Raw genomic sequence first — 26,208 nt, 5'->3', positions numbered from 1 at the left:
AACTGCTGGTTAGAAGCCATCGGGAGCTGCAGAAAGAATTGGTTCTAGAAGTGAGTGAGATTAAAACCTTCTTGAGTTATAAGGCACTAGACAGCATGGATATGTGGGGATCCAGGGCACTGCACTGCATGGGAATGAAGGGACACAGGGCACTGCAGAGTATGGGAATGAGGGGACACGGCACGGCACTGCACTGCATGGGAACAAGGGGATCCAGGGCAATGCAGAGCACGGGAATGAGGGGACCAGGGCACTGCAGAGCATGGGAATGCGGGGTTCCAGGGAACTACATGAGGACTGTTGCATAAGGGAAGTGCATCTTGGAGCCTTAAGCCCCTTGTTCTGAAGTTTAGGGAGAGAGGGGTTGATTCTCTGTTGCCCTGCACCTTGCACAGTCATTTACATGTGTGCAAAGTGGGTTAAATGTCTATCCAAGGTGTGAAAGACCAAAGACCACCACTGGTGAAAATGAACCCCTTCCCCACCATATCTCAGAACACAGGGCTGCTGCTCGTCTGGCCTTTGCAATGCTACTAGAGGCACAATAGGACAGAAAGGGCCAAGTTTCCAAACTGACTCTGCATTTGCACCTGCAGCTTTGCCTTAAACAGCCATATAATCAACCGTGGCTTGGTCTGCTCATGCCATTTGGCTTAAGCAATGGCTTGTGTGAAGGTGTTGGAGTCAGAGCTTCCTTCAAACTCCTGATCTATAAACTGCTCCCCCAACTGACTATCTTGCTCACTGCAGATCAGCCTTGGTGGGAAATCACGCCAGGCCTTTCTTGAGAGCCGTGCCTTATGCCTTCAGTCAGGAGGGGTGTTTGGAACACCTGGCAGGTTTGGGAAACCACGTCAGGCTTTTCTTACTGACTTCTCCTCTTCAGCCATTTCCCCTGTTGCTGGCTTGACCACCCTTATGGGTGTTCTCGTGTGAGACCGAATGGGGGTGAAAAACCTAGCTGAAATCTTGGAAGGCGTTCTTGGGGCCCAGTCTGATGTAGCTGAAGGGGTCTGTTCACTCCCCTGCCTTATGAACCCCCATCTTCCCCCAGCCTCTCATGGGGGATGATCCAATAGTGGCCTTGGTTATTTCAGAGAGGAATGAAGACTCATTTGGCCAAAATAAAAGAACTGTGAACAAATCTTTGTTTTCCTGTTTGTGCCATAGTCACTTGCTTCTTTCTCTCCTGCGATGATACCAGGGGCATACAGTTACTGAAGCAGCCACATGTTGTGAGAGCTTTCTGCCTTGAGGAACGTCTCCATGTCCTTTATCGTAAGCTAGAGCGATTAACAGGGAGCCGTGCAGAGCAGATGGATTTCTAGCTGGGGTTTCTCGAAACAGTGCACTTATTTATTTATTTATTTATTTATTTGCTGTTGTTTTCCTTGGACAAATTAAAATTATTGATAAAACACTCAGTCAATTTTCTGCCCTTTGGACACGCCTGCCTGTGGAGTGATCCCGTACGATTGTTTTGCTCTCTAGAACTTTGGTTGTGTGCTGGCGTCTGTTTCAGAACCGATTGGAGTGAAATGCTTGATATTGCCGGGGAGAGCCAGGCGCAGGGCCTGATCCTGCTCCCATTGAAGTCACTGTGAGCTTTGCCACTGACTACAGTCGTAGTAGGACTGGGCCCATAAAGGAAGCTGGGTGGGGCAAGTGCCCTCGTACAACCCTGTCAATGCCTTTCTGTCCTGACCCGCAGCCTCCCCTCTCTTCTTGCGGCAGGGTAGGAGCAAGGCACCGGGGGATTCTTTACCAGCCAACGCCAGGTTGTGGACAAAGCTGAGATGTTGAGAACAAAATGAATCAAGACACACAAGGATGTGAAGAGAAGAAATTCTTACATTGCCTCTATACCAATGCTAGGAGCTTGGTACTAAATAAGAGGAACTGGAATTGCGTATTTGTGAGCATAAATTTGATCTAGTTGGTTTTACTGACACCTGCTAGGAAGATTCATGTTAAAATCAAAGTCTGCCACCTTTTTAGGAAGGTTAGAGTGGGCAAAAGGGGAGGGGGACAAGCACTTCATGTCAAAAATGGCATTTCCTGTTTCTGAGTCGCTGCTAACACGGAAGAAAATGATCCTGAATGCTTATGGATCAACAGATAAAGCACAAATGGGGTATTAGTTGGTGTCTGCTACAGACCTCCAGATCATAGAATCATAGAATAACAGAGTTGGAAGGGACCTCTGGAGGCCATCTAGTCCAACCCCCTGCCCAGAGCAGGACCAATCCCAACTAAATCATCCCAGCCAGGGCTTTGTCAAGGCTGACCTTAAAAACTTCTAAGGAAGGGGATTCCACCACCTCCCTAGGTAACGCATTCCAGTGTTTCACCACCCTCCTAGTGAAAAAGTTTTTCCTAATATCCAACCTAAGAACAGGTTGGATCAGGAACAGGCTCCTTACACACCTCTCTAGAATGTGTGGGAGGAAGAAGGACAATTTCACAAAGCTGAAAACTATTACAAGCCAAATCAGCTGGGAGGAAGAATTCAATCCAGAAAATGTGAATGACAAGTAGGAATTGTTTAAGAACACCTTATTAAATGCTCAGAAAGCCACAATCAAGGAAGAAGGCCATGTCGATTAAAAATTGATCTGGTTTAGAGGGAAAATGAAGGCAGTTCTAAAAATTTTTATATAAAACAAATGGAAGAAAGAGGAAGTTAATAGTAATGTATATAAATCAGAAACTAGGAATTATAGAAAATTGTTAAAGGAAGTAAAGGGATGCAAGGAGAACTCTATGGCCAGCAGCATTAAGGACAATAAGGTGCTTTAAAATATTTTAGGAACAAAAGGAATCCTAAAAATGGTACTGGTCTATTACTAGATGAAAATGATAGAATTATCAATAATAATGAAGAAAAGGCAGAATTGTTCAATAAATATTTCTGTCCTATATTGGGGGGAAAACTGATGATGCAGTCATATCATATAACAACACTCTTTCCATCCTACTAGTATCTCAGGAGGATGTTAAAGAGTAGCTACTAAAGTTAGACATTTTTAAATGAGCAGGTCTGGATAACTTGAATCAAAGAGTTTTATAAGAACTGGCTGAGGAGTTCACTGGACCTTCAATGTTGATTTTCAGTAAGTCTTGGAACAGAGGGGAAGTTCCAGAAGACTGAAAGAACGCTCTTGTTATACCAATATGTAAAAAGGGTAAATGGGCTGAGAGTTCCTTTAGCTCAGAAGTGCAGCACACTGGCAGGGCAGGACTGGGACACTTGTTCCTGTCCAGGCTGGATTGATTTCAGGGATGAACAGAGGGTTGAAGAGGTCTGGGCTGTCTCCTTTCCAAAGCGCTGCACTCACAGGAGGAGTTTAACTGCTGCCTCAGCCATGTCTCGCTCAACCAGAAGCGATGGACTCAGTGCAGGAATTATGCTCTCTGGCCTGGATTATGCAGGAGGTCAGACAAGATGAGCGTAATGGTCCCTTCTGGCCTTGACATCTACAAATGCAGGCCTCTGAAGAGCCACAGACACAAACCGCGTGATAGGCCTAGCGATTAATAAAGAGAAATCGTTTATTTCGGTTCCAGTCTCTCTAGGCACTTATAACACAGGGAACACAGTGTTAGCAGGTGAACTACAGTGTGTACAAGAGAGGAGAACAGGAGAGCGAGCTGGCGAGCTGTTGGGGAAAAGAGACAGGCAGAGGGAGTCAGGAAGCCACCAGGGAGCATCTGGATAGCGCACGGAGAGGGGATCTCTCTAGGGGGGCTAAGGGGTACTGAAGACAAGGGAGGAATGGGAGATTTCAGGGAGGACATAGTAGGAAGAGATGTGACAATGGAAAGGGAGTAGCAAGGCCTGTGACAAGACCCATCTCTCTAACTCAGCGTTTCTCAAACTTCATTGAACCACGACCCTCTTCTGACAACAAAAATTACTACATGGGGGGAGGGCCCGCGGGCAAAGCTCATGTCACTTCGTTGCCGTTGCAGAGAATCGAAGGCTTTCCCATCTGTCTGACTCAGCGAGTGCTGTGTGAGCACTGCAGGGGGCTTTGAAAAGCACAAACATACAGTGATGATTTGAAATCCGCCTTCCAGAGAGCTGGGCGGCTGAGGAGCCCGACAGCTGTCCAGGGGGCGTTCTGTAATCCCCGTGGGCAGAGGGTCTGCGGGATAAGCAGCTGCAGGAACTGTTCTCTGTCACAGATCACATGCCAGGCAGGGGCTGAGGAAATGGGACATGGAGGCAGGCAGCCCGAAGGGTCCTCTAGTGACCTTCAGCTACTGCCACGACTCTGGCAAGTGCGGTTCTTAGAACATAAAGTGCCTTGTCTCTGAGCCATGGAGCAGTAGGGCTGTTTCTTCATTGCCTGCGGCCTGAGCCTCAGCAGCAGGGTGTTTATTGTCCAACCTCCGTCTGCCTTAATGGCCTATCCGTACAATTAAACTGTATCCCGTGACCTGGTCCTTTACACACTCATCTGTTCAGGGCAGGCCCTCACCCGTACATGGCCTCCGAAACGTCTGGGACACAGCTAATCCCAACTCCTGCTGGAAGCAGTGGGCTGCAGGCGATTCCATTCCATCCCACCCACGCCATGCTGAGCCACAGACCCATTCGTGGTTTAGGGAAGACTAGGGAGCCCAACCAGATTTATTATTAAGGCAAGTGTGATGCTGCTCTGAGAGGTGATGCTGCTAAAATGGACAGGTGTATGTGTTCGCTCCAGGGTTAGTGTCTTGTTATTGGTCATTGTTTTTAACAATGGTCTTTTGTATTATGGTAGCTTCTAGGAACCACAGTCATGGAGCAGGACCCCACTGAACTGGGCTTTGCACAAAGAGAGGGTAGTCCCAGCTCAGCTAGGGATAACCTGTTTGCCCCGGGGTCACAGGTCTCACACCCCAGCTGCCCCAGGCAGTCTTCACGAACGAGGTCGGCTCCTCATTTAAAAAAGGGAAGAAGGAGGATCCTGGGAACTACAGGCCAGTCAGCCTCACCTCAGTCCCTGGAAAAATCATGGAGCAGGTCCTCAAAGAATCAATCCTGATGCACTTGCATGAGAGGAAAGTGATCAGGAACAGTCAGCATGGATTCACCAAGGGAAGGTCATGCCTGACTAATCTAATCGCCTTTTATGATGAGATTACTGGTTCTGTGGATGAAGGGAAAGCAGTGGATGTATTGTTTCTTGACTTTAGCAAAGCTTTTGACACGGTCTCCCACAGTATTCTTGTCAGCAAGTTAAGGAAGTATGGGCTGGATGAATGCACTATAAGGTGGGTAGAAAGCTGGCTAGATTGTCGGGCTCAACGGGTAGTGATCAATGGCTCCATGTCTAGTTGGCAGCCGGTATCAAGTGGAGTGCCCCAAGGGTCAGTCCTAGGGCCGGTTTTGTTCAATATCTTCATAAATGATCTGGAGGATGGTGTGGATTGCACTCTCAGCAAATTTGCGGATGATACTAAACTGGGAGGAGTGGTAGATACGCTGGAGGGGAGGGATAGGATACAGAAGGACCTAGACAAATTGGAGGATTGGGCCAAAAGAAATCTGATGAGGTTCAATAAGGATAAGTGCAGGGTCCTGCACTTAGGACGGAAGAATCCAATGCACCGCTACAGACTAGGGACCAAATGGCTAGGCAGCAGTTCTGCGGAAAAGGACCTAGGGGTGACAGTGGACGAGAAGCTGGATATGAGTCAGCAGTGTGCCCTTGTTGCCAAGAAGGCCAACGACATTTTGGGATGTATAACTAGGGGCATAGCGAGCAGATCGAGGGACGTGATCGTTCCCCTCTATTCGACATTGGTGAGGCCTCATCTGGAGTACTGTGTCCAGTTTTGGGCCCCACACTACAAGAAGGATGTGGATAAATTGGAGAGAGTCCAGCGAAGGGCAACAAAAATGATTGGGGTCTGGAACACATGACTTATGAGGAGAGGCTGAGGGAGCTGGGATTGTTTAGCCTGCAGAAGAGAAGAATGAGGGGGGATTTGATAGCTGCTTTCAACTACCTGAAAGGGGGTTCCAAAGAGGATGGCTCTAGACTGTTCTCAATGGTAGCAGATGACAGAACGAGGAGTAATGGTCTCAAGTTGCAGTGGGGGAGGTTTAGATTGGATATTAGGGAAAACTTTTTCACTAAGAGGGTGGTGAAACACTGGAATGCGTTACCTAGGGAGGTGGTAGAATCTCCTTCCTTAGAGGTTTTTAAGGTCAGGCTTGACAAAGCCTTGGCTGGGATGATTTAACTGGGAATTGGTCCTGCTTCGAGCAGCGGGTTGGACTAGATGACCTTCTGGGGTCCCTTCCAACCCTGATATTCTATGATTCTATGATTCCAGATGGCTGCACTGGGCAACACAGCGTTGGGAGGAGGGGACCAGCCCTCTGTGGAGAAAGAAGTGGTTCGGGACTATTTAGAAAAGCTGGACGAGCACAAGTGCATGGGGCTGGATGCGCTGCATCCGAGAGTGCTAAAGGAGTTGGCAGATGTGATTGCAGAGCCATTGGCCATTATCTTTGAAAACTCATGGCGATCCGGGGAAGTCCCGGACAACTGGAAAAAGGCTAATGTAGTGCCCATCTTTAAAAAAGGGAAGGAGGAGGATCCGGGGAACTACAGGCCCGTCAGCCTCACCTCAGTCCCTGGAAAAATCATGGAGCAGGTCCCCAAGGAATCAATTCTGAAGCACTTAGAGGAGAGGAAAGTGATCAGGAACAGTCAGCATGGATTCACCAAGGGCAAGTCATGCCTGACTAATCTAATTGCCTTCTATGACGAGATAACTGACTCTGTGGATGAGGGGAAAGCAGTGGACGTGTTATTCCTTGACTTTAGTGAAGCTTTTGACACGGTCTCCCACAGTATTCTTGCCAGCAAGTTAAAGAAGTATGGGCTGGATGAATAGACTATAAGGTGGATAGAAAGCTGGCTAGATTGTCAGGCTCAACAGGTAGTGATCAATGGCTCCATGTCTAGTTGGCAGCCAGTATCAAGCGGAGTGCCCCAAGGGTCGGTCCTGGGGCCGCTTTTGTTCAATATCTTCATTAATGATCTGGAGGATGGTGTGGATTGCACCCTCAACAAGTTTGCAGATGACACTAAACTGGGAGGAGAGGTAGATACGCTGGAGGGTAGGGGTAGGATACAGAGGGCCCTAGACAAATTAGAGGATTGAGCCAAAGGAAATCTGATGAGGTTCAACAAGTGCAGAGTCCTGCACTTAGGACGGAAGAATCCCATGCACTGCTACAGACTAGGGACCGAATGGCTCGGCAGCAGTTCTGCAGAAAAGGACCGAGGGGTTACAGTGGACGAGAAGCTGGATATGAGTCAACAGTGTGCCTCTGTTGCCAAGAAGGCCAATGGCATTTGCGGATGTATAGGTAGGGGCATTGCCAGCAGATCGAGGGATGTGATCGTTCCCCTCTATTCGACATTGGTGAGGCCTCATCTGGAGTACTGTGTCCAGGTTTGGGCCCCACACTACAAGAAGGATGTGGAAAAATTGAAAAGCGTCCAGCGGAGGGCAACAAAAATGATTAGGGGACTGGAACACATGACTTATGAGGAGAGGCTGAGGGAACTGGGATTGTTTAGTCTGCGGAAGAGAAGAATGAGGGGGGATTTGATAGCTGCTTTCAACTACCTGAAAGGGGGTTCCAAAGACGATGGAGCTCGGCTGTTCTCAGTGGTGGCTGATGACAGAACGAGGAGTAATGGTCTCAAGTTGCAGTGGGGGAGGTTTAGGTTGGATATTAGGAAAAGCTTTTTCACTAGGAGGGTTGTGAAACACTGGAATGGGTTACCTAAGGAGGTGGTGGAATCTCCTTCCTTTGAGGTTTTTAAGGTCAGGCTTGACAAAGCCCTGGCTGGGGTGAGTTAGTTGGGATTGGTCCTGCTTTGAGCAGGGGGTTGGACTAGATGACCTTCTGGGGTCCCTTCCAACCCTGATATTCTATGATTCAGACCAGGGCCACTACCCACTCCCAGCAGCTCCCTGGAACCAGTGAGCAGGGGGGCTAGCGGAGCTATCTTACCAACGGCTCCACCCACAAAACTCCTGAGTGAGGAAAGCATCCAGCCCCACCACTTGGTTTAGATGAACTACTTAAGCCAGGAGGTGGCATAGGAAGTTGTCTGAGCAACTAGGTGGATCCCCGGTTGGCTGCTAGCCACTTTTGACACTACCTACTTGCCTGATTCCTGAGCCTGCCTGCCTATTTCTGCTCTCCTTATCCTAGATCCTCCTCTGCTCCACCCATGACTCCGACTCCAGCTTTGACCCTTGGCTTGACTCCTGCCTTGGACTCCAGCTCTGAATCCCGGCTCCAGTTTCTGGCTCCCGACTCCGACCATGAGGCATGACTGTCCACACCCCAGTTCTCACAGAGAACTACAACCTCACCCAGGAATCTGAAAGTCAAGCTGGTTCTTTCCCTGTTGTGCACCAGCCCCAGAGTGATCGTAAACACAATATAGCAGAGCCCCTGCTCTAGCTGCCCTGTCATTAACTCTACCTAGTTCAGGGTTACCTTCTTATAACAACTTTCTCCCCCAGCATGCCCTTCTGGGGCCAGCCCCTTAGAGCCAATCAGCTGTGATTTTAAAGTAGCTCCTGCTTATCCGCTCTCCCTTTTCTCCAGCTGCTAAGAATTCTCACCTCCCACTAGGTTTTGCTTGTCTTAAATTGGAGACGCCTGGCACATGCTCCCAACCAACGACAAAGGCTTTGGGTGCTACCGGTCAGATATTAGCTCTGTTCATCTTTCTGCACCATCAACCAGTTTAAAACTGGTAAAAGGACTTTTTCTTCCAAGCAGCACATATAATTAATCTGTGGAACTCATTGCCAGAAACTCTGCTTAAGGACAAAAGCTTTGTAGGATTCTCAAAAAGGACTAGACGGTTATACAGATAATGAAGATGTCACTCTTTGCTTTGATAGGGCTTTAAAATAAGGGAGATACACTTGAACGGGCTGAAAAATGGGGAGGAAATTGTTAAATCTGGGAAACATTTTCCCTATTATTTTGGTCAACATTTCTGACTGCATTGACAGGTTCTGAGCAGCTCATATATAAATCCCTCTGCTTTAGGCCATGAGTTGCTACCCTCTGATGGGGGCCAGTAAGAAATGTCCCCCTATAAGCAGTTTGTTCTATGAATTTCTAAAGTGAGAAGGGGATTTAGGAACATGGGACACGTACTCATCTGTGAAAATCTCCCACTTATTATCCACATTGGGGATTTCAGAGCCAGGATGAGGAGCTTCATAGACCAGTGGTCTGACTCTATATTGTTACAAAATGAGGGGCCAAGGCAAATTGCCTTTTAAAATGTATCCTTTTGTCTTTTCTCCTCCAGCATCACAGAGCCATGAACCAGCTGGGGTTAAATACTGCAGCCAAAGGAATGTTGATACAGAGAAAAAACACCCTCTCACACAAGAGCTCAACTGACTTTAATTGGCCTCATCAAAGCAGGCTGCATTTTTCCTCCTTCCCAAAGGTTGCAGAGCATGATTAATTCAGCCAGTAGAAAAGCGATGCAGAGGAGAGCTCAGTGTTGATAAGGCCACTGCTTCAGAAATTGCAGAGCTAAGATGATCAGTGGGTTGAATAAGAGGGTGCGGCTAATTGACTTGCAGATAAACTAGCCGGTATTTAAACTGCGTTCTGTAGGAGGCCGAACACAGGGGGCACTGAGAACTGAAAGGGCAGAAGACAGGGGGAGTTCTGCTGCCCTAGCCGTGCGCATAGTCAAAGCGTTCGGCTTGAGTTTTTTCCTCTTCACAAGAGCAAAGTCCAACCCCTCCTCAGGAGCATCCACAGCACCTCCTATGTTTACAGAAGAATCCAATGCCCTTCTGGAGTAGTATTACCCTGATTTCACAGAGGGAGAAACTGAGGCACCGGGAGGTGAAGTGACTTGCCCAAAGTCAGAGGAAATCAGTGGCAGAGACATGTTTAGAACTGGGGCTTTCTGGCCCTCAGTTTTCTGCTTGGGCTCTTTCTGTAGATAACCACCCTGTTAAATATAATCTACCCCTTCTGCCTCACAGCCACCCACAGGAGAGAGCCAACCCCCCTCGTCGCTACCACCACTGGCCAGTCTGGTGCAAATGTTTCAGGGGGGAAAAGGATGGTGCTGGCTGGGTGGGAGCCCCTTGTGGGCTACACAGGTAGGCCCAGCTGCAGTAGGGGAGGGGAGACATGTTGGGAGAGGAAATAGAAGAGGGTTCTGGCCTGTTCTGCTCCAGGGTAATCGCTGACTCAGCTGCAGCACTCAGAGGGCTAAAGGCATCCCAGCAGCACAGAGCCCTGCACAGCAGGAAAGCAAACTGGAGACCGTGATGGGGGCTTTACTGGAGTTCTTTAGCTATTGCACATGTGAGCAGGGACTAAAGGGCCTCGTGGCTTCTGTTGCAGGGAGAGGTCGGAACAAGCAAAGCTCAGAACACTGGCTCCGGTGGGAGCTGAGGGTGCTGTACCCATTATACAGATCCAAAGACTGAAGGACCAGTCCTGTCAGGTGCTGAGCTCCCTCCACTCCCACTGGCTGCTGGGAGAGCTGAGGGTGCTCAGCACCTTGCTGGATCAGGCCTTACACACACAAGAGCAGGGCATGTGCTCTCCCCACCACAGGCAGGGCAGTGGGAGTCCTGCTGCTCTCTAAGGCAAAGCAGTCTCTGATCCCCAGGAGCCTTCCTACAGCAGCATGATAAATCTCTTACGCACACCCAGCTGTCCCTTTATTGCCAGGAAGCAACTGCTTCGGATCAGACTATTCATGCTGGAGTGGCTAATATCTCAGACCACGACGGCTGCAGACTTCTCTCTGTCTTCTCCTGGCTATTCCGAGGGTGGGGAAATGGAGGAACAGGGAGATTGTCAAGCTCTGACCACCCCACACAGTTACACTGGGATCTCTCCCGCGCCTCTCCGTCATGGCGCTTAGGGATGGTTTGTGCCAGACACAAGCATTAAGCACCAAGCCAGCTGTTGCTCTGCAAGTGGCATTAGCCAATAAAAGTGCACAGTCCTCTTGGAAAGAGACAGCAGAGGAACACATTTTCCACTCAGGAGCCAGAACTTCCCACTGGCCCTCCCTTTGCATACCGGGACCGGCCTGTTAAAATTCAATTCATTGCCCCATGCAGCATCTCTCTGCTCTACCGCCACCATCAGGAGATCAGGGAAATGCAAGAGGCAGCAGTAGCTCACAACTGAGCAGATTATTACACCCCCCCCCCCCCCCATAAGGAGGGATAGAAATGACAGTTGCACTTGTACTAAACTTTTCCAGGATCTTTCCTCATTGGAAAGCCCCGGTTGCCAATGGCAATGGCAGTCCATGGGGGAAACCTGCTTTGCTCCTTATAGCTACAGAGCCTCTGAAAGGGCTTTAATTAGTCCCAGCTCCAAAGGGGGAGAGGTCTTGGAGGGGAGGGGGAGAGTGTTTGAAGAATATGAAACTGCCGCATAGGTGGCGAGGGCAGGAGACTGAAGGAATCGCTACCCCTGATGCAGGAGCTGGCCACGGTGCTGAATTGATACCATTGGCTGATCCTCTCTGACCCATCCTCAATTCCCAGCACAACTGCCCTGAGAGCCATAGTGTGCTAGGAACTCAGCTGTTATCACCTGCAGCTATCTGCAAGGGGTTTGAAAAGGAAATGTCTGTGTCGGGGGGGGAGGAAGAATCAAGAAGGGAAGGATTTATTTTCCCCCTTTTGCTTTCCCATTTTGGACACAATTGCCTGAGTATGGCCCCTAGGACACAGGTGATCCAGTGATTTTAGACCTAGTAGCCACAGGTAATGCTGATCTTTCCTTGGGTTGGACAGTCACCTTACACGGACACCTGGTCTTCTAAGCAAAGTGCCCAGCCCTGCTTGCTGGGGGAGAAGGTAACAGGCGTGTCTCATCGGTTTCACAGCCTGGATTTTCTACTCATAAAAATATCACGTGGATCCGGCTGCAACAATCTGAAATTTCTAACCAGGAAGGGAAGTGAGAGAGTTGGGAAGCCAGAGGAAACCTTTGCTTTGTCGCTGAAGCAGCGACTGAAGTGCTGAAATTTGGAGACGTCGCCTCGTTGTCTTAAGTCAGAGGAGGGAGCAGAGTCCAGGGAGCTCACAAGCAGCAGTTCACCAAGTTTTTATTTTAGTTATAAGATCCTTTAAAAAAAAATCAAACCAAGAGAAGAATCAGAAGAACCAGTGACTTAAATTTTCAAAAGTAACTAACACTGCTGGGTCCCAGCACAATGATCCTGCAACAGGGCAGGATTTTCAGACTGTGCTAGTTACCTGCCCTCTGAAAATCAGGCCCCTCAAAGGCCCCTCAGACACAGCGGCACCCCAAATCAGCAGTCACTTTGGAAAACTGACACCACGGAATTCAGCTGGACAGGATCAGCACAGGACAGGAACCATCCTGTTAACATACTAGTCTGGTGTGACAATTGACGGAGCAAAGAACAGCCACCTGAAAAAATCCCTCCCGTAAAACATAAGGGAAGTCAAAGCACAACAGCCATAAGCGACCCCCACCACATTCTTACATCACCCCACCCAGAAAGAAAATAAAAATCACCCTGATCTCAGCTCCTCCAATGTCATTGCGGTACGCAGGGACTCCACCAAAACCAACGGAGTTATTCCAGATTCGACTGAGCACGGGTGGAGAAAAAACATTCTCCATCTTTATGTATATCCCCAGCTTGTTCCCTTTGTGCGTTTGACAGCACTGGGGATATAGTCAGTGCCATCTTCCCGCTGTCTGTGTAAGATTCCCTCACAGCAATAGGGGAGAGAGAGACTTAAAGACAGACAGGTGATCATAAGAGCCACACAAACCAGCAGGGGAGATGCAGGGGCAGGATCTGCAACTAATGGTGACTTTTTTTTTAATTGACTTGATTGCACGTTGGTGTCTTTAGATCTAGGGGCCAGAGGATCAGCTGGTATACATCAATGTAGTCCCCCTGGAGCCAATGCAGCTAGGTCTAGCTACACCAGCTGAGGACCTGGCCATGCTGCTCTAGAGGCAGAAATTCCAAGAGTTAATCCATTGCCCCATTCAGCCCTTCCTAACCCCTTACTCAACGGGCAGCTGAAGGGCCAAGGTGAGCCCAGAGCAGGGGAGAAACCACAGACGCCTTTGCAAGCCCTTCCCGGCGGTCACACTGCAGCTTCCTGCATCAACACCTCACTAGCTCACTGTGCTCTAGGCCAGGCCTGTCTGAGACGTACACGTGGCCAGCTGGGAGCCAGTATGGAACGTGGGACTCTGCACTGGCAAGCTCGTCAAGACCGAGTCGTTACCAGACAGATGGTGGGGAGTGAATGTTTCTCTCTCGCAACAAGCAGCTGAGTAAATCCCAGAGCACACATCACGTCATCCCAGAGAAGCTGGTACAAGGAAAGCAAAGGAAATGACATTTTTTCTATACACTTCTCATAGGGCAGTTCCAGCTCTGAATAACACACCCCAAGCTGCTTTCTGTTCTTAGCACACTGCAGTCGTGTTTCAACAGGTGTTAGATTACAAATGGCTCGGGATTTCCCGGGGGGGAGCAAGCGGAGAGACGAGAGCCACACACCGCCTTCTCCGCCGTTATACATGCAGTGAAACCTTTAAAGCTGATTTGCAGTGTAGGGAAAGGCTCTAGTGCCCGGGGAGAAAACTGCTGCTGAAGAGAGTCTTCCAAAGAGGGGAAAGGTGGGGGAAAGGTGCTTCTCTCTCAGCGTAGTCAGAGCCGGGCACGTCCTCACATGAACATGTCATCGTATCCCGGAGGGGGAAGGTGATCTGGATCTGGCCTGCAACAGGAATGGAATGTCGAGAGCAGAGTTACAGGAGGAGTCACAGAGTGAACCCCCCCCACCCCTCTTGGCAACCCAGAGAGTCAAGGGAGTCGGGTGCAGTTTGCGAAGAACAGGAAAACTCCAGCATGGTTATAGTCAGTGAAGCAACGCACACGCACATCCAGATACCCACCCTGCAGGACGGCCGCCCCCTGGCCCAAATGGGTCGAATCTGGCACCTGGTGGAACGGCCCCAGGAGGAAGCCGGTTTGGGAGACCTGACGATGGGTCGATAAGAGGTCTTCGAAATCCTGAGCGCAGTGGATCAGCGATCATACCACCCCTCCGACCCCTGGGAGGAAGAAGAAAGCAGGATGAGAGCAGGAACACAACTAGCTCTAATTGGAGATAAGAGTAACCAGCTCCCCTCTGCTCCGAGCTAGGATCACTGCTCCGTGAGCAGCCTGGAAATCTGATTCCCATTTTTAAATCAACGTGTGTGACTACGGACGGGATGGGAAAGCGTGTGTCCAGCGCAGCAGAGCATGTGCTGGGGAGTGTAATTCAGGGAGAACAAGAGTACGCGGTTAGCTGTAAACACGAGGCTGGGGGCTCGACGGATATGGAAGAATACAAGGATGAGACGTCACGCCTTATTCTCATTTACAATAAGGCCCCTGTGGTTTGCTCCGGCCATTCACCTCAGGGTGAATAGGAATTGGCCCCCTCTGTCCAATGCCTGGTATCTCTATCCTTTGGACTCGTCTACACTGGGACATTATGCAGTGTTAGAACACATGGGCACCAACATGATGTAAAACATGACTTAGCACTCAGTGCAGACAAGGGCTGTCGTAGTTAACATCCTGTCAGGGGGCTGTGATTAACTCACCCTGGGACACGCACACTGCCAGGGTGCTAAGTGGTGTCTGTTAACTCATGTTCTACCGTGAGGTGCATGGGAAAATGACAAGCCCCTTCGCTGTCCTTAATGCAGCCTGTTTTGTCACCCACAAAGAACTGCAAATAGGCACCTGCGTCTTTCGCAATCCCACTAGCCACCTACAGAGGGGGCTGAGCAATGAACAGGGGGAGGTTTAGCAGAAGGGCAGGTTCTATATTCCTCCAGCTACTCAAAGGAGTCAGGAGAAACTGTGACCCATGCCAGCTGTGAGAATAGCTGAGACAGCGGTGAGTCAGACCCCCCGCTGCTGCAGACGGTGCTGCTTTAGGAATCGTCAGACACCCCCTGCTTTGGTTTCCTTTGCTGCTTGATTGTTATTCTTTAGGTTCATTTAGCCCTATGCTTTTGGCTGTTTGATTAAATGCAAGATTTTCTCAACCCCCGCCCTGTTGCAAGAGTTCCCAGACCCCTTCTCTGGGATCAGCGGCCTGGAACTTTTCCCAAAGCCGCGCCTGGAAGCCATTTGCTAGACCAGTTCTGCAGCCTGCAGCTGTGCCCTGTCCTCGTACTGTATGATCTCAGCTGGAGCCTCTGGATGCTGCCGCAATAAAAATAATGAACATCAGCCACAGTAAGCGCCTCAATGGGCAGCGAGCTGCTCGTGGTCCCACGGATGCTATGTAGCCGTCCCGGGACTCAAAATCTGCCTCCAGCAGGTGCCCACTTTGGATCAAGACGCTATATACATTTAAGAAAGAAATCCCTTTAGGAGAGATGGGAAGCGGGGAGACAAGGGCCCGTCCTGATTTCCCTTTCCCTGGGGTATGCAGGGCTGCTTTCCAGCCACCCTCAGCCCTCTGCTGCAAGCTCCTCTTTCCAGCCTCCACTGAGCGTTTCCAGAAGATCCCTTTCTAGCCAACCCTTGCAGAACACAGCCCTCCAAGGAGAAATAAATCTGATCCTGATCAGCCAGAGGCTCCAAATGGCAGGACTTCCAGGACTCCATAATGAGCTGGGTAGTGTTCCCATGGACTGGTTTTACTTTGGTTACATTGTTCTTTTACTGGAATGGAAAATGATGGGTCAGTTCCACCCCTTCCTCCCCAAATGGAGCTGGAGCCCCAGAGCAGAAGCAAGGCACCCTGCAGCATCCCTCTCTATGGCTCCCATCTCCTTGGGCAGCTGTCTCTCCTCTCTGCTCTTGGGTACCTCCAAACTGCCCTACAGATCCAGAGGGGGCTGGAGAAAGCAAAATTTTAAATTGGACGCTTAAATTCACTTAAATGTGTTTTAGCTTTGATTTAGTGGAGGAATTACTGCACATTAAATGAATACCAGCAGATTAATAAACAGATACAGATTCCAACCAATCAACTGTGTGAGAGACAGGATCTTAGTATAATATTAAAACCATATTTCGGTTTAGAACCAACTATTGGTCTCTGGCAGTTCACACACAATAACTGTTTAATTGAAGTCCTTGTTGGAGACACTTCACTGAACGCACCAGCAAGGCCAATCTGAGTTATTTCAGTCACTCCCCACACGATCCTCTCCTGGGAATACTCACCCAAAGGGGTCCAGGTCGTCTCCACCCACAGCAAAGGGGTCCCGGGGATCAGGCCTGAAACACAAGACATAACTCCCCCAGTGAGAGGTGTTAATTTCCTCGGGCCATGTCCTATGGCAGGTGGGTACGGGGTATGGAAGAGAGTGCATGCAGGGGGCAGGAAAGGGTAAGAGCCCACGCAGATGAGTGGGCCCATGTGACCAGCAGAGCGGGCCACTGGCGAAGAAGGCTGCGCTCAGCTGGGTCTCTGTATTTTAGTCTACACTACAGACCACAGGAATGACCGAGTGACCTTACTGTGCAGACTGGTGTTTCCAGAATGTCACCAGGGTCCAGTGTTTTGTGAGGTGGCCTGTGGCTTTAATTGGTGCAGACTGGGACTCAGGGAGACTACGGGTCTCAGCACGCATCGCCCCACCTGAGCCGAGCAGCCCGGTATGCAGGACTCTGCAGTTACCACCCCTCTGTGCGAGAGGGGCACGTGGCTGCCACCTGCTCCACTTTCCGGAAAGGCAGCTGCAGGCCTGGAGCTCCCGGCAAACTGCTAACAGAGCCCTGGGCAGAGCCTGAGAGGGGCCAGGTTAGCCCGTCAGCACAGGGACAGGTTCCCAAACCACAGGGCAGCCAGCGAGCCGACAAATTGACACTGACTCCCGGCTCCCACGTGCGTGAGAGGAGGGCAGGGTGTGGGGCCTGGCAGGGAACGCGACGGTGCCCAGCAGGAGCACAGACCCAGCTTTCCACACTCACTCGATGCCTTTTGTTTCTGGCGTCCGTGACGAGGGTATTTCAACTGCACGCTGCACCCCCCGCCTGCTCCAAGGCAAGCCAGCCATGGGCAGCCACGTCTTGGACCCCCGCCCCCCGCAGCAGCCCCAGAACTCCAGTGCCCGGCATTCACTGAGCCGGGCCCCTGGGGCATCACAGAGGCTTGATGAGCAGCAGCGGTGCGAAAGGAACCAGGGGTAAGATGCTAGGGACCGTCCCTCCGATCTCTCGAGGGACCAGCTCTGCATGGGCTCCGACAGGGACAGCGGGGAGTGATGACAGTGCTCTGGATAGCCACAGCAGGCTCTAATTTCCTACCTGGCCCTTGATTACAGGGGAGTGTGGGGGAGGGGAGAGAATAAAGAGCCCCGCCCCTCCGCTATCCCAGGGAAAGAGATTATCAGGGCGCATAAGCACCTGAGAGCAGGGGCCCAGGAGCCCACAGACTGATCCCTCACTTTGGGGGTGGGGGCGGGGGGGCTGCAGAGTCACGATTTTCCATCCGGGATGTTGTGCTCACAAACTGGTCCGAAGGAAGATCATCGAGAAGGGAAGCAAAGTTAAAAGGCTTTTCCTCTCCCTCCCCTAAGCTCCATGCTCGTCCAATGGGGGCTCCTCCACCAGATCCCAGCCCCCTCCGGGGATCGAAAGGAGCTCCGCCGTCTGCCCTCCCCCTTTCAGGCACAAAGCACTAGGCTGTGCAACCCTCGTGCCCACTGGCCAGCACTGCCACAAGCCTCCCTGCTGGACTCAGCAGCCCGAACTGACAGCCCATACCTAGCAGAGACATGGCCAGCTCTCCCATCAGAGGTCAGCCAGCTAATGGGGCCTTCTGCTCCCCACAGCAGCCCCTTGTCCCACCAGCCCTACACACCCAGCCCCCCTAGGCAGGGCAGACCTCAGAGACGGGCCTGCTTCCCTCCCTGTCCTGTGCCCTCCTGACTCTGGCTGCAGGGCCCTACCCCCAGCCTTGACACTCCTGACAGATCGTGTGGCCTGGGGCAGATTTCAGCCCATCTGTGGGACAGACCATGAATCCCTTCCTGCCCTGGTCCCACATAGGGTTTGCACACTCTGCCCCAAGCTTAGGGTTACCATACGTCCGTATTTTCCTGGACGTGTCTGGCTTTTTAGGTCTTAAATCGCCGTCTGGGAGGAATTTTTAAATATCTAAAAATGTCTGGGATTTTGCCCTTATTATTTTTCCCCAAAGAAGAGTTGATCATTTGAGAAAGAGAGTGAATGTTGATCACTCGAGAGAGTGCCCGCTTTTCCCCCCTAGCTCCCAGCCCTTGCGCCGCGAAACAGCTGTTTCGTGCGGCTGGGAGGGAGGAGGCGGAATGCGGCGCGCTCAGGGGAGATGGCGGGGCCAGGGCGGGGATTTGGGGAAGGGGTCCAATGGGGCAGGGAGGGGGCAGAGTTGGGGCGGGGACTTTGGAGAACGGGTTGGAATGGGGGCAGGGAAGGGGAGGAATTGGAGCGGGGCTGGGGGTCCCCGTGGAGTGTCCTCTTTTTTCAATGTTCAAATATGGTAGCCCTACCCAAGCTGCTACCCCTGACTCTCAGGGATGGGAGGGGAAGGGGCCCCCTGAACCCCTAGGCAAGGGGGTAAGGCCATGGCACAGGGACGGAGTGACACAGATGCCTTATCCTGCCCATGTTGGGGTGTGGCATGTCACGTCACTCTTCTCCCAGGTGGCCAACTCTGGCAGCATCTAACCCAAAACACAGGGTGGGGTCCCAAGCGCCAGACAAGACCTCCCACTGGTGGGCCAGCTTAGAGGGAAGCCAGCCAGAGCCCGATGCCAACAGCCACCGAGGGTCAGGATCAGCCCGAATGGTGAACCAGAAGCATGGGATTTATAAGCAGGGCTGACTGGGGTGCCAGGACATGGGCTGTTTTAAAGAATCCCCCTCCTGCATCTCTTGGATCCCTCTGAGAACTAAACGTGCGACACGGAGCTAGACCGTGCACTGGTGCCCATGAGGACACGTCTGGTGGGGGCAGGTGAGGGAAGGAACCATGGAGGGCTAGATGTTCCGTCACGGCTTTCCTGCCACCCACCTCATTTGAAAGAAGAGCAAGCTATGCAGCCCCATCCCCTCGCCAGCGTCTCACTCACCAGGATGGCTGCCGGCCACCGAGAGGCTGCCAGGGAGGAATCCTCAAGGGGTCATAATCCTGAGTGGAGGCAGGCGGGACCTTCTTCTCAGGCTTGGGCTCCTTTTTGGGGTCGGTCTTCTCTTTGGGGGCCCCCAACGGAGAGATGATGCCTGTGACAACCCTGGTCTGCAGCTCCTCGACGTTCTTGTACACTCTGCAGGGGCAAGAGAGAGAGTCAAGGCTGACAACTAGACAACTGACATCACCCAAGGCCCTGCTAGAAAGGGTTTGGTGGTAAAGGCCCTAACACAATAGTGTGAGGGGCCCCCAACACGACACACACCCAGAACAACTGTCCTTTTCAACGCCCCAGCAGTACCCATGGCACGTTCATCCTGCGGCCCTGGCCGGACTGCCTGCAGATGTCAGGGGGGAAAGGGAACTTGGTGGATTTTGGCTTGTTTCTTGTTTGGAACTCCTGGCCAGCGTCCAAGCCATCTAAGATTTCCTTATCTGCAAATGGAGGGGCTGGTTGCAGCACAAACAGGGCTTTCAGGGGCTCTGGTAAACCAGAAGTTAAAAATGCCGGAATGGAACGATTTCAAGACCCACGGCCCTGGCGTTTGCTGACGTCTCGGGTGAGACGTAGCATTCAGGCGTTAAGCAGAGAGCAGCTGGGCAAGTCTGATCTTCACCCAGCTTTGCAGCAGAGTTGACAGAGGCAGGAGAGAATAACAGAACTTGGAGGTGGGGAGAAAAATCCCTTTCAGATAATACAGCCCACCCCTGCTGATGCAGCAGTGCTCCCTACAACACAGGTTGGGTGCTTTGTCCAGTCTTGAGTCCGATGTCCCAAGCCATGGAGCTTCCCCTCCCTCAGGAGACTATTCCACCGTCTCAAGCTCCGAATCTCCCCACGGTTACACACGGTGGGCAGCATGCAAACATCTAAGGAAGTCCAATCACTTTCCCCACGGCAAGTCGGTAGCACAGGTCTGTACTGTGGTGTCTGTGTTGGAGTCAGGGTACAAGTTCCTTGGGGGCAGGGCCTGGGCTTTCATGCAGGGAACACATGACGGCCAGCACGCTGGAAATAAAGTTACAGACCCAGCCAGAGGCTCAGCTGGGATTAGAACTCCCAAAGCAGTGAGCTCCCAGGCCTGTGCTCTGATCCAGAGGCCACGTGGCCTAACTCCCTCTCTTCTCCCAGCCTGAGCCTGGGGTGCCATCTGGGAACAAGGGTGGAGAAGAATATGTGGGGGGATTGAAGCTTTATCTGCAAAGAGCCCCTCAGGTTCCTCCGAAAGTACCCTAGTCTCCCCTTGTTTATTTCACTCCCCCGCCCCGATCTTCACCTGCCTCCCCTTCCCGAGGGCTCAGACACTTGTGTGGAGCATCCCCATGAAACGCAGTTACCTGTGGAAATCATCCAAGTGCTCCGGGTCGATGTAATCTGCCACTGTCAAGGTCAAATCCGCCACCTGCTGGGAGCTGCAATCCTGGGGAAGGACAAACAAAACACGGCCTCAGCAGCCGAGCTCATGGGGCGGGGGGGGGGGGGGGGGGCGGCAGACACAACAGCAGAACAGGTTGGGGGTGGGGGGAGGGGAAATCCGAGGCAGGGGCCATCACTGGAGTTTGCTCCTCTCCTGGCACTTGTCAGTGCAGGATCCGTATGTCTGGATTCCCAGCTGTCTAAACCCAAGTGTAACCAACTTGCGGTGGGTTGAGAAGGGTCTTTCCCAGCTCTCCCTGCCTGGGCTGCAGAGGGACAGACAGGTACTGTGCTACACACGGGACGGGCGTGACAGAGCAGGCAGCCTGGCAACAAGGATCTGGAAGTCCACAAGACGCACAAAGGCTGCAACTCATCAGTGGGCCGAGCGGTAATAACATCACAGCTTCACCCACATGGATGTCTGACCTTAGCTTCTTGCTTCACACTGGACACAACACTTCCAGGGCCAGTCCCTCGGCTGGGGGGAAAGGCACTGCTCCATGGCAGGCGATAAGTCACCCTGATTTACACCAGCGGCAAACCCTGCATGACTCCACAATCACACAGCCTCCTGCATGCTTTTGAGGACGTTACGGGCCAAGCTCCTCCCTGACGTGTACCCGGAGCACCTCCCCGAGGTCAGAGATGCCGAATCGCACGGAGCCAGCACAGAACCTGGGCCACACTGGCCCCCTCTCCCCGTTTAGCCAGCTGGGTTTCTCGTCGAGCGCCTCCCACTCAATAGGAGCCAAGGGCACTGGGGGACGTAGGAGGCCAGGAAAACGGATGCTCAAGTGAGTCACAGCTGTTATTCTTTGCCTCTCCTCCCTTACGGGGGTGGGCATTGACGCTCCACCTCCCTCTCCCCACCTCCTGGGGAGCTGAGACCCCACAGGGACCGATCCTTACATAGCACCCAGCCAGCTGGGAGCCTCACCAGGACGTTGAGAATCATGCTACTGTCCACCATGATCGCCTTCAGCAGGAGCTCGCGGCGGTCGTCCGTGGACTCGTATCGCAGTGTGTACAGGTCCTTGTTGGCGTTCCACCCGGCCGGCAGCAGCTCCGACTTCCTTTCATTGGGACCCGGCTGCAAAAAGGCATCAGAGAGAACAAGCTGGAGTCCCAGCTGATACCAGCGGGGCGACAGGAACAGATCCCGGCTGGACACAGGAATCCGGGAGGAGGTTTAAACCTCCCAAAGGGATTGCATCGTTGTCGGCACGGGTCCGATTGCGGGATCAGGGCCCCGGTTCCGCTGTAAAGGACTCAGCCTATCATGCAGGGCAACTACTACAAAAAATGCTGCAAACAGGGCTCTCCCAGGTGATGAGCAAACTAGAGAGACTCCCAGATCAGGGTATTTTCCGGCATTAGCATTTGATGACTGTAAATCTGACGTCCTTCTAAAGGAGCCCCCAGGCCAAGACCTTCTCTACCAGCTAACAGCCAAGATCCTTCCCTTCTAGAGGGCATACATAAACTGAATTTAACCCATCACAGCTCTCTTAGGACCCAGTGCTGTACATACTTGCTACCGGATGTAATGCTTACTGCTGTGAGTAATCCCCAGCTACGTCTACACTGCCCAACCCAGGTGTGTTCTTACATCCAGATGGATAACTCACCGTAACACTGTAGTGGAGTCACGGCACTGTAGTTTTCACCTCAACGCAGCTAACTGAGGTAAGGCCCAGACGGGGGTAAGGTACAGACTGGACAAGGTACCCAGAGGTAAGAACTGTATATACTTTGTGTGCACTAGGATCTCACAGCAAGGTAGCTATCCGGATGTCAAAACACACCTGGTTTTTTTTTTTCCAGGGAAGACCCAGCTCCCTCGGCTTGGCAGTGTCTGCGGGATTGGGCGCGGCAAGCTGATCCACAGGGGCTGGCCTCTGTCTGCACAGAGCCCCCCTGACTTCAACGGCCTCCAGCCGCCCGGTGCAGGGGGTCCACCTGCACGGATCAGCATGCAGCTCTGGAGCATCAGAGAGACTCATCTGCTCCTAAACGTCAGAAAAATAACTTTCCCATCACTAAGGCTGATGTGGGCACAATACGGTTGTTACGGTTTGTCTTTGTCTGAGAGCAAAGGAATCTTTTAAAGGTGAAATATTATAAACAAACTGCACAAATTCATTTTAAAAAATTATGTATTTCAAGACCCAAGTAGAGAGGAAAGACCTAGAAAAGTCTGCAGCTGCAACACCCTCATATTCCCTTTAAAGGGATTTGGTCTCAAATTTAGGTTTTGTAGAAATAAACTTTCAGGCCGGAGCAATGAGTCTGAGTTTTTAAATAGGGATAATTTGGTGGGAACAGGTTATTTATTTCTCAACAGACATCGCCCACCCTGCGGCCTGGTGCTGGTAGGGCCCATACTGGGAGCAAAGCTCAGGGAAACAAAAGTGAAACTACTCAGGGTATGAGCAGCGTCCCTCCAGCCCCCAGCGGACTGGGGAGAGGAGACACAGCCCAGGAACAGCAAGCAATGCGCAGTGCCCAGCCCAGGCCCTCCCGCTGCCAAGCTTTGCAGCATCAGGGCCTTTGGGGATCCGGGGCAGGCAGCGTCTCCCGCACTGACACCCCCATGGGGTGATGCCTGACACGGGGCGGCGGTTTTGCCCCCGCCCCTTTCACCCGACAGCGGCTGCTCCCACAGGCGCCCGTGGGCGCTGGTTACACAACGCCCGCCCCCCCCCCGCCCTTCGGGCTTGTGCTCTGGGGTTTGCACCGCGCTTAGCGCGGGGCCAGGCCTGGGGAGCCCCGGAAACACCTCCCCGCCTTGCCGCGCGGGCACCCCGAGGCGGTGCCGGGCCGGATGCACCCCCCGGGGGCACGGGGCCGGATGCACCCCCCGGGGCCATGGGGCCGCCCCCGCAGCGGGGGCCCCTTACCTGGTCCCCGGTGCCCAGCGCGCGGTACTGGTGCGTGACCAGCTGCCAGTGGACGAAGCAGAGCAGCGAGTCCTGCGGGCGGCGGAGGCCGGGCGCCTGCGAGGCGTAGAGCAGCTCCAGGCCGGCCATGCTGCCCGCAGCCCCGCAGCCGGGCGTCCGCAGAGCCCGGCCCGCCCCGGCCGGGGAAGCGACAGCGCCGGGCCGCCTGGCGGGCCCCGCTGGAAACGCGGCGAGGCGCTTGAGTTCCGCTGCAAGAGAGCCGGGGCCGGGCTGGAGCGGGGCGGCCCCGGGCTGGGTCAGGGCCAGCCGGGGCTGCGCGAGCTCCTCCGCGGGGGCCGGGGCCGGAGTTACCCGCAGGGTTTGCTAGAGCACCGACTGGCACCGCCCCGGAGTCCCGTCCCGTCCTGTCCCCCTCCCCAATCCTGCCCCCCTCCCCGGGGTCCCGTCCTGTCCCCCCAGTCCTGTCCTGTCCCCCTTCCCAATCCTGCCCCCCTCCCCGGGGTCCCGTCCTGTCCCCCCAGTCCTGTCCTGTCCCCCTTCCCAATCCTGCCCCCCTCCCCAGAGTCCCGTCCTGTCCCCCCAGTCCTGTCCTGTCCCCCTTCCCAATCCTGCCCCCCTCCCCGGAGTCCCGTCCTGTCCCATCCTATCCCCCTCCCCAGAGTCCCTTCCTATCCTCCTTCCCAATCCTGTCCCCCTCCCTGGAGTCCCATCCCCCTCCCCGGAGTCCCATCCTGTCCCCCTTCCCAAATCTATCCCCCTCCCTGGAGTCCTGTCCTGTCCTGTCCCCCTCCCCAGAATCCTGTCCTGTACCCCTTCCCAGAGTCCCATACCCCTTCCTGGTGTTCTGTGCCCCTCCCTGGTGTCCTGTCCCATCCCCCTTCTCAGTCCCGTCCCCCTCCCTGGAGTCCTGTCACATACCCCGGACTCCTGTTCCCCTTCCCAGAGTCCTGTCCTGTCCCCCTCCTCAGAGTCCTGTTCCCCTTCCCGGAGGCTCATTTGTCTTGTCGTCCCCACCGCCCAAGTCTCACCTCACTTAGAAACTACCTGCTTACAAAACCAGACACAAACATACAGCCACGTCACATTAGTACTGAACAATGGCTGACTGTCTCATTGTTACCATCTAATTATACAGTAAATCAAGTTAGAGTATAAATATTGTACCTCTATTTCGGCATATAGTGCATGGAGCAGTATAAACAGGTCATTGTCTGAAATTTTCGTTTGCACTGACTCCGCTAGTGCTTAGCTGTTGTAAAACTAGGCAAATCTCTAGATGAGGGGAGGTACCCCCGGAAGACCTCAATATCATAGACTAGAATATTAGGGTTGGAAGGGACCTCAGGAGGTCATCTAGTCCAACCCCCTGCTCAAAGCAGGACCAATCCCCAACTAAATCATCCCAGCCAGGGCTTTGTCAAGCAGGGCCTTAAAAACCTCTAAGGAAGGAGATTCCACCACCTCCCTAGGTAACGCATTCCAGTGCTTCACCACCCTCCTAGTGAAATAGTTTTTCCTAATATCCAACCTAGACCTCCCCCACTGCAATTTGAGACCATTGCTCCTTGTTCTGTCAGGGATGGACTTCCCCGGTTGAGAAGCACTGGACTAGAGAACTGCATCCCTGCTCTACTTTCTGCGGGGGAAGGGGGACTCCAAATCTGATAGAAGGGGCCCACTCTCGGGCCAGTTCTAGATGGTTTGCACCCTGTTGCTCCTCCAGCCCCCAGTCAAACTGCTGGAAGTTTTCCATCAGAGCCGGATAAGTGACCACAGGCTTTATACAGCATCAAAATACATGACTGTGAGTTACCCCATGAGATATATTTTCAGGCTGTTTTTAGTCTCGGGGGGGCTGAGGTTTAATGACAAGGTTAAAAAAAAAAGTCTCCAACATCATTTTAGTTTAATAACCTTTGGGACATTTGGCACTGGGGAAAACTCAATTATAGATGAAAAAGTTGGAAAGTATCTTGCAATCTGGTTGCACTTTATCCATGAGGAAAAAAACAGAAACTCCAGTTATCTGTCAGTCAAGCTCATGTAGTTACTGTTTGACTTGTTATGGGTTTTTAACTAATTCCTGACAAATATCGATCAGTTTAATAGGTCCTGTGGTGCTCATTTGGGCCCTGATCCTGCAAACACTTCACAGAGCAGGTGAAAAGTGAATCTCATGCATAAGCATTTGCACAATCTGGGTCTTAGTACTGACATTTCCAATTGTCCTCAGTAATGATGTGGAGAATAATACCCAGTAATGATTCACAGTAACCACAAACAAAACACAGTATGTCTTTATGCAGAGAGAATTAATCAGAGAATTTTCTGCCAGGTGACAGAATTACCAAAAACCACCTTTGATTCACGGCGCTCCAATGACAAGCCAACAGGAAGGAGTGATCCTGTTGACCAGGAACTATGTTAGAGAGACACGGTGGGTGAGGAAATATCTGTTATTGGACCAACTTCGATTGCTGTGTATCTGGGAGTGGGGAAGGGTTCTTTTCAGGAAGAAGTGGCTATCTTACAATAGCTAACTAACAGACAACACTCGTCAGGTTAATTTCTTAGGCCCTGCTGCTGCAAACACTTCTGGGGGTGTTTAGAAATAAGCACGACAAACGTGTGAACAAGACCAGGACATTACTACTCAAGAGT

At 52.3% G+C, this 26,208-nt stretch overlaps 1 protein-coding gene across 1 annotated transcript; it reads right to left on the bottom strand.

Annotated features, from left to right (window-relative positions):
• Nucleotides 1-12,135: 12,135 nt before the first annotated feature.
• PSMF1 (proteasome inhibitor subunit 1) lies at nt 12,136-23,852 on the bottom strand. The gene is made up of 7 exons (XM_084646367.1): nt 23,548-23,852; nt 21,585-21,737; nt 20,566-20,648; nt 19,169-19,363; nt 16,278-16,331; nt 13,997-14,155; nt 12,136-13,818 (listed from the first exon to the last, which is right to left on the bottom strand). The coding sequence occupies exons 1-7, from the start codon at nt 23,674-23,676 to the stop codon at nt 13,767-13,769; spliced, it is 825 nt and encodes a 274-aa protein (XP_084502493.1). The 5' UTR covers nt 23,677-23,852; the 3' UTR covers nt 12,136-13,766.
• Nucleotides 23,853-26,208: the final 2,356 nt, after the last annotated feature.

The sequence above is a fragment of the Lepidochelys olivacea genome, assembly GCF_965140295.1.
Source record: "Lepidochelys olivacea isolate rLepOli2 genome assembly, chromosome: 13".
NCBI lineage: Eukaryota > Metazoa > Chordata > Testudines > Cheloniidae > Lepidochelys > Lepidochelys olivacea.
This window is presented reverse-complemented; position numbering and strand designations above follow the sequence as displayed.

What these genes read in the sequence shown, in the direction of transcription:
- PSMF1 (XM_084646367.1), bottom strand. Translation starts at nt 23,676, where the DNA reads ATGGCCGGCCTGGAGCTGCTCTACGCCTCGCAGGCGCCCGGCCTCCGC. An exon ending in CACTTGGATGATTTCCACAG is followed by an intron (nt 19,364 to 20,565) that starts GTAACTGCGTTT and finishes TTGCCCCTGCAG; the next exon opens with AGTGTACAAGAACGTCGAGG. An exon ending in GGGGGCGGCCGTCCTGCAGG is followed by an intron (nt 13,819 to 13,996) that starts GTGGGTATCTGG and finishes TTCCTGTTGCAG; the next exon opens with GCCAGATCCAGATCACCTTC.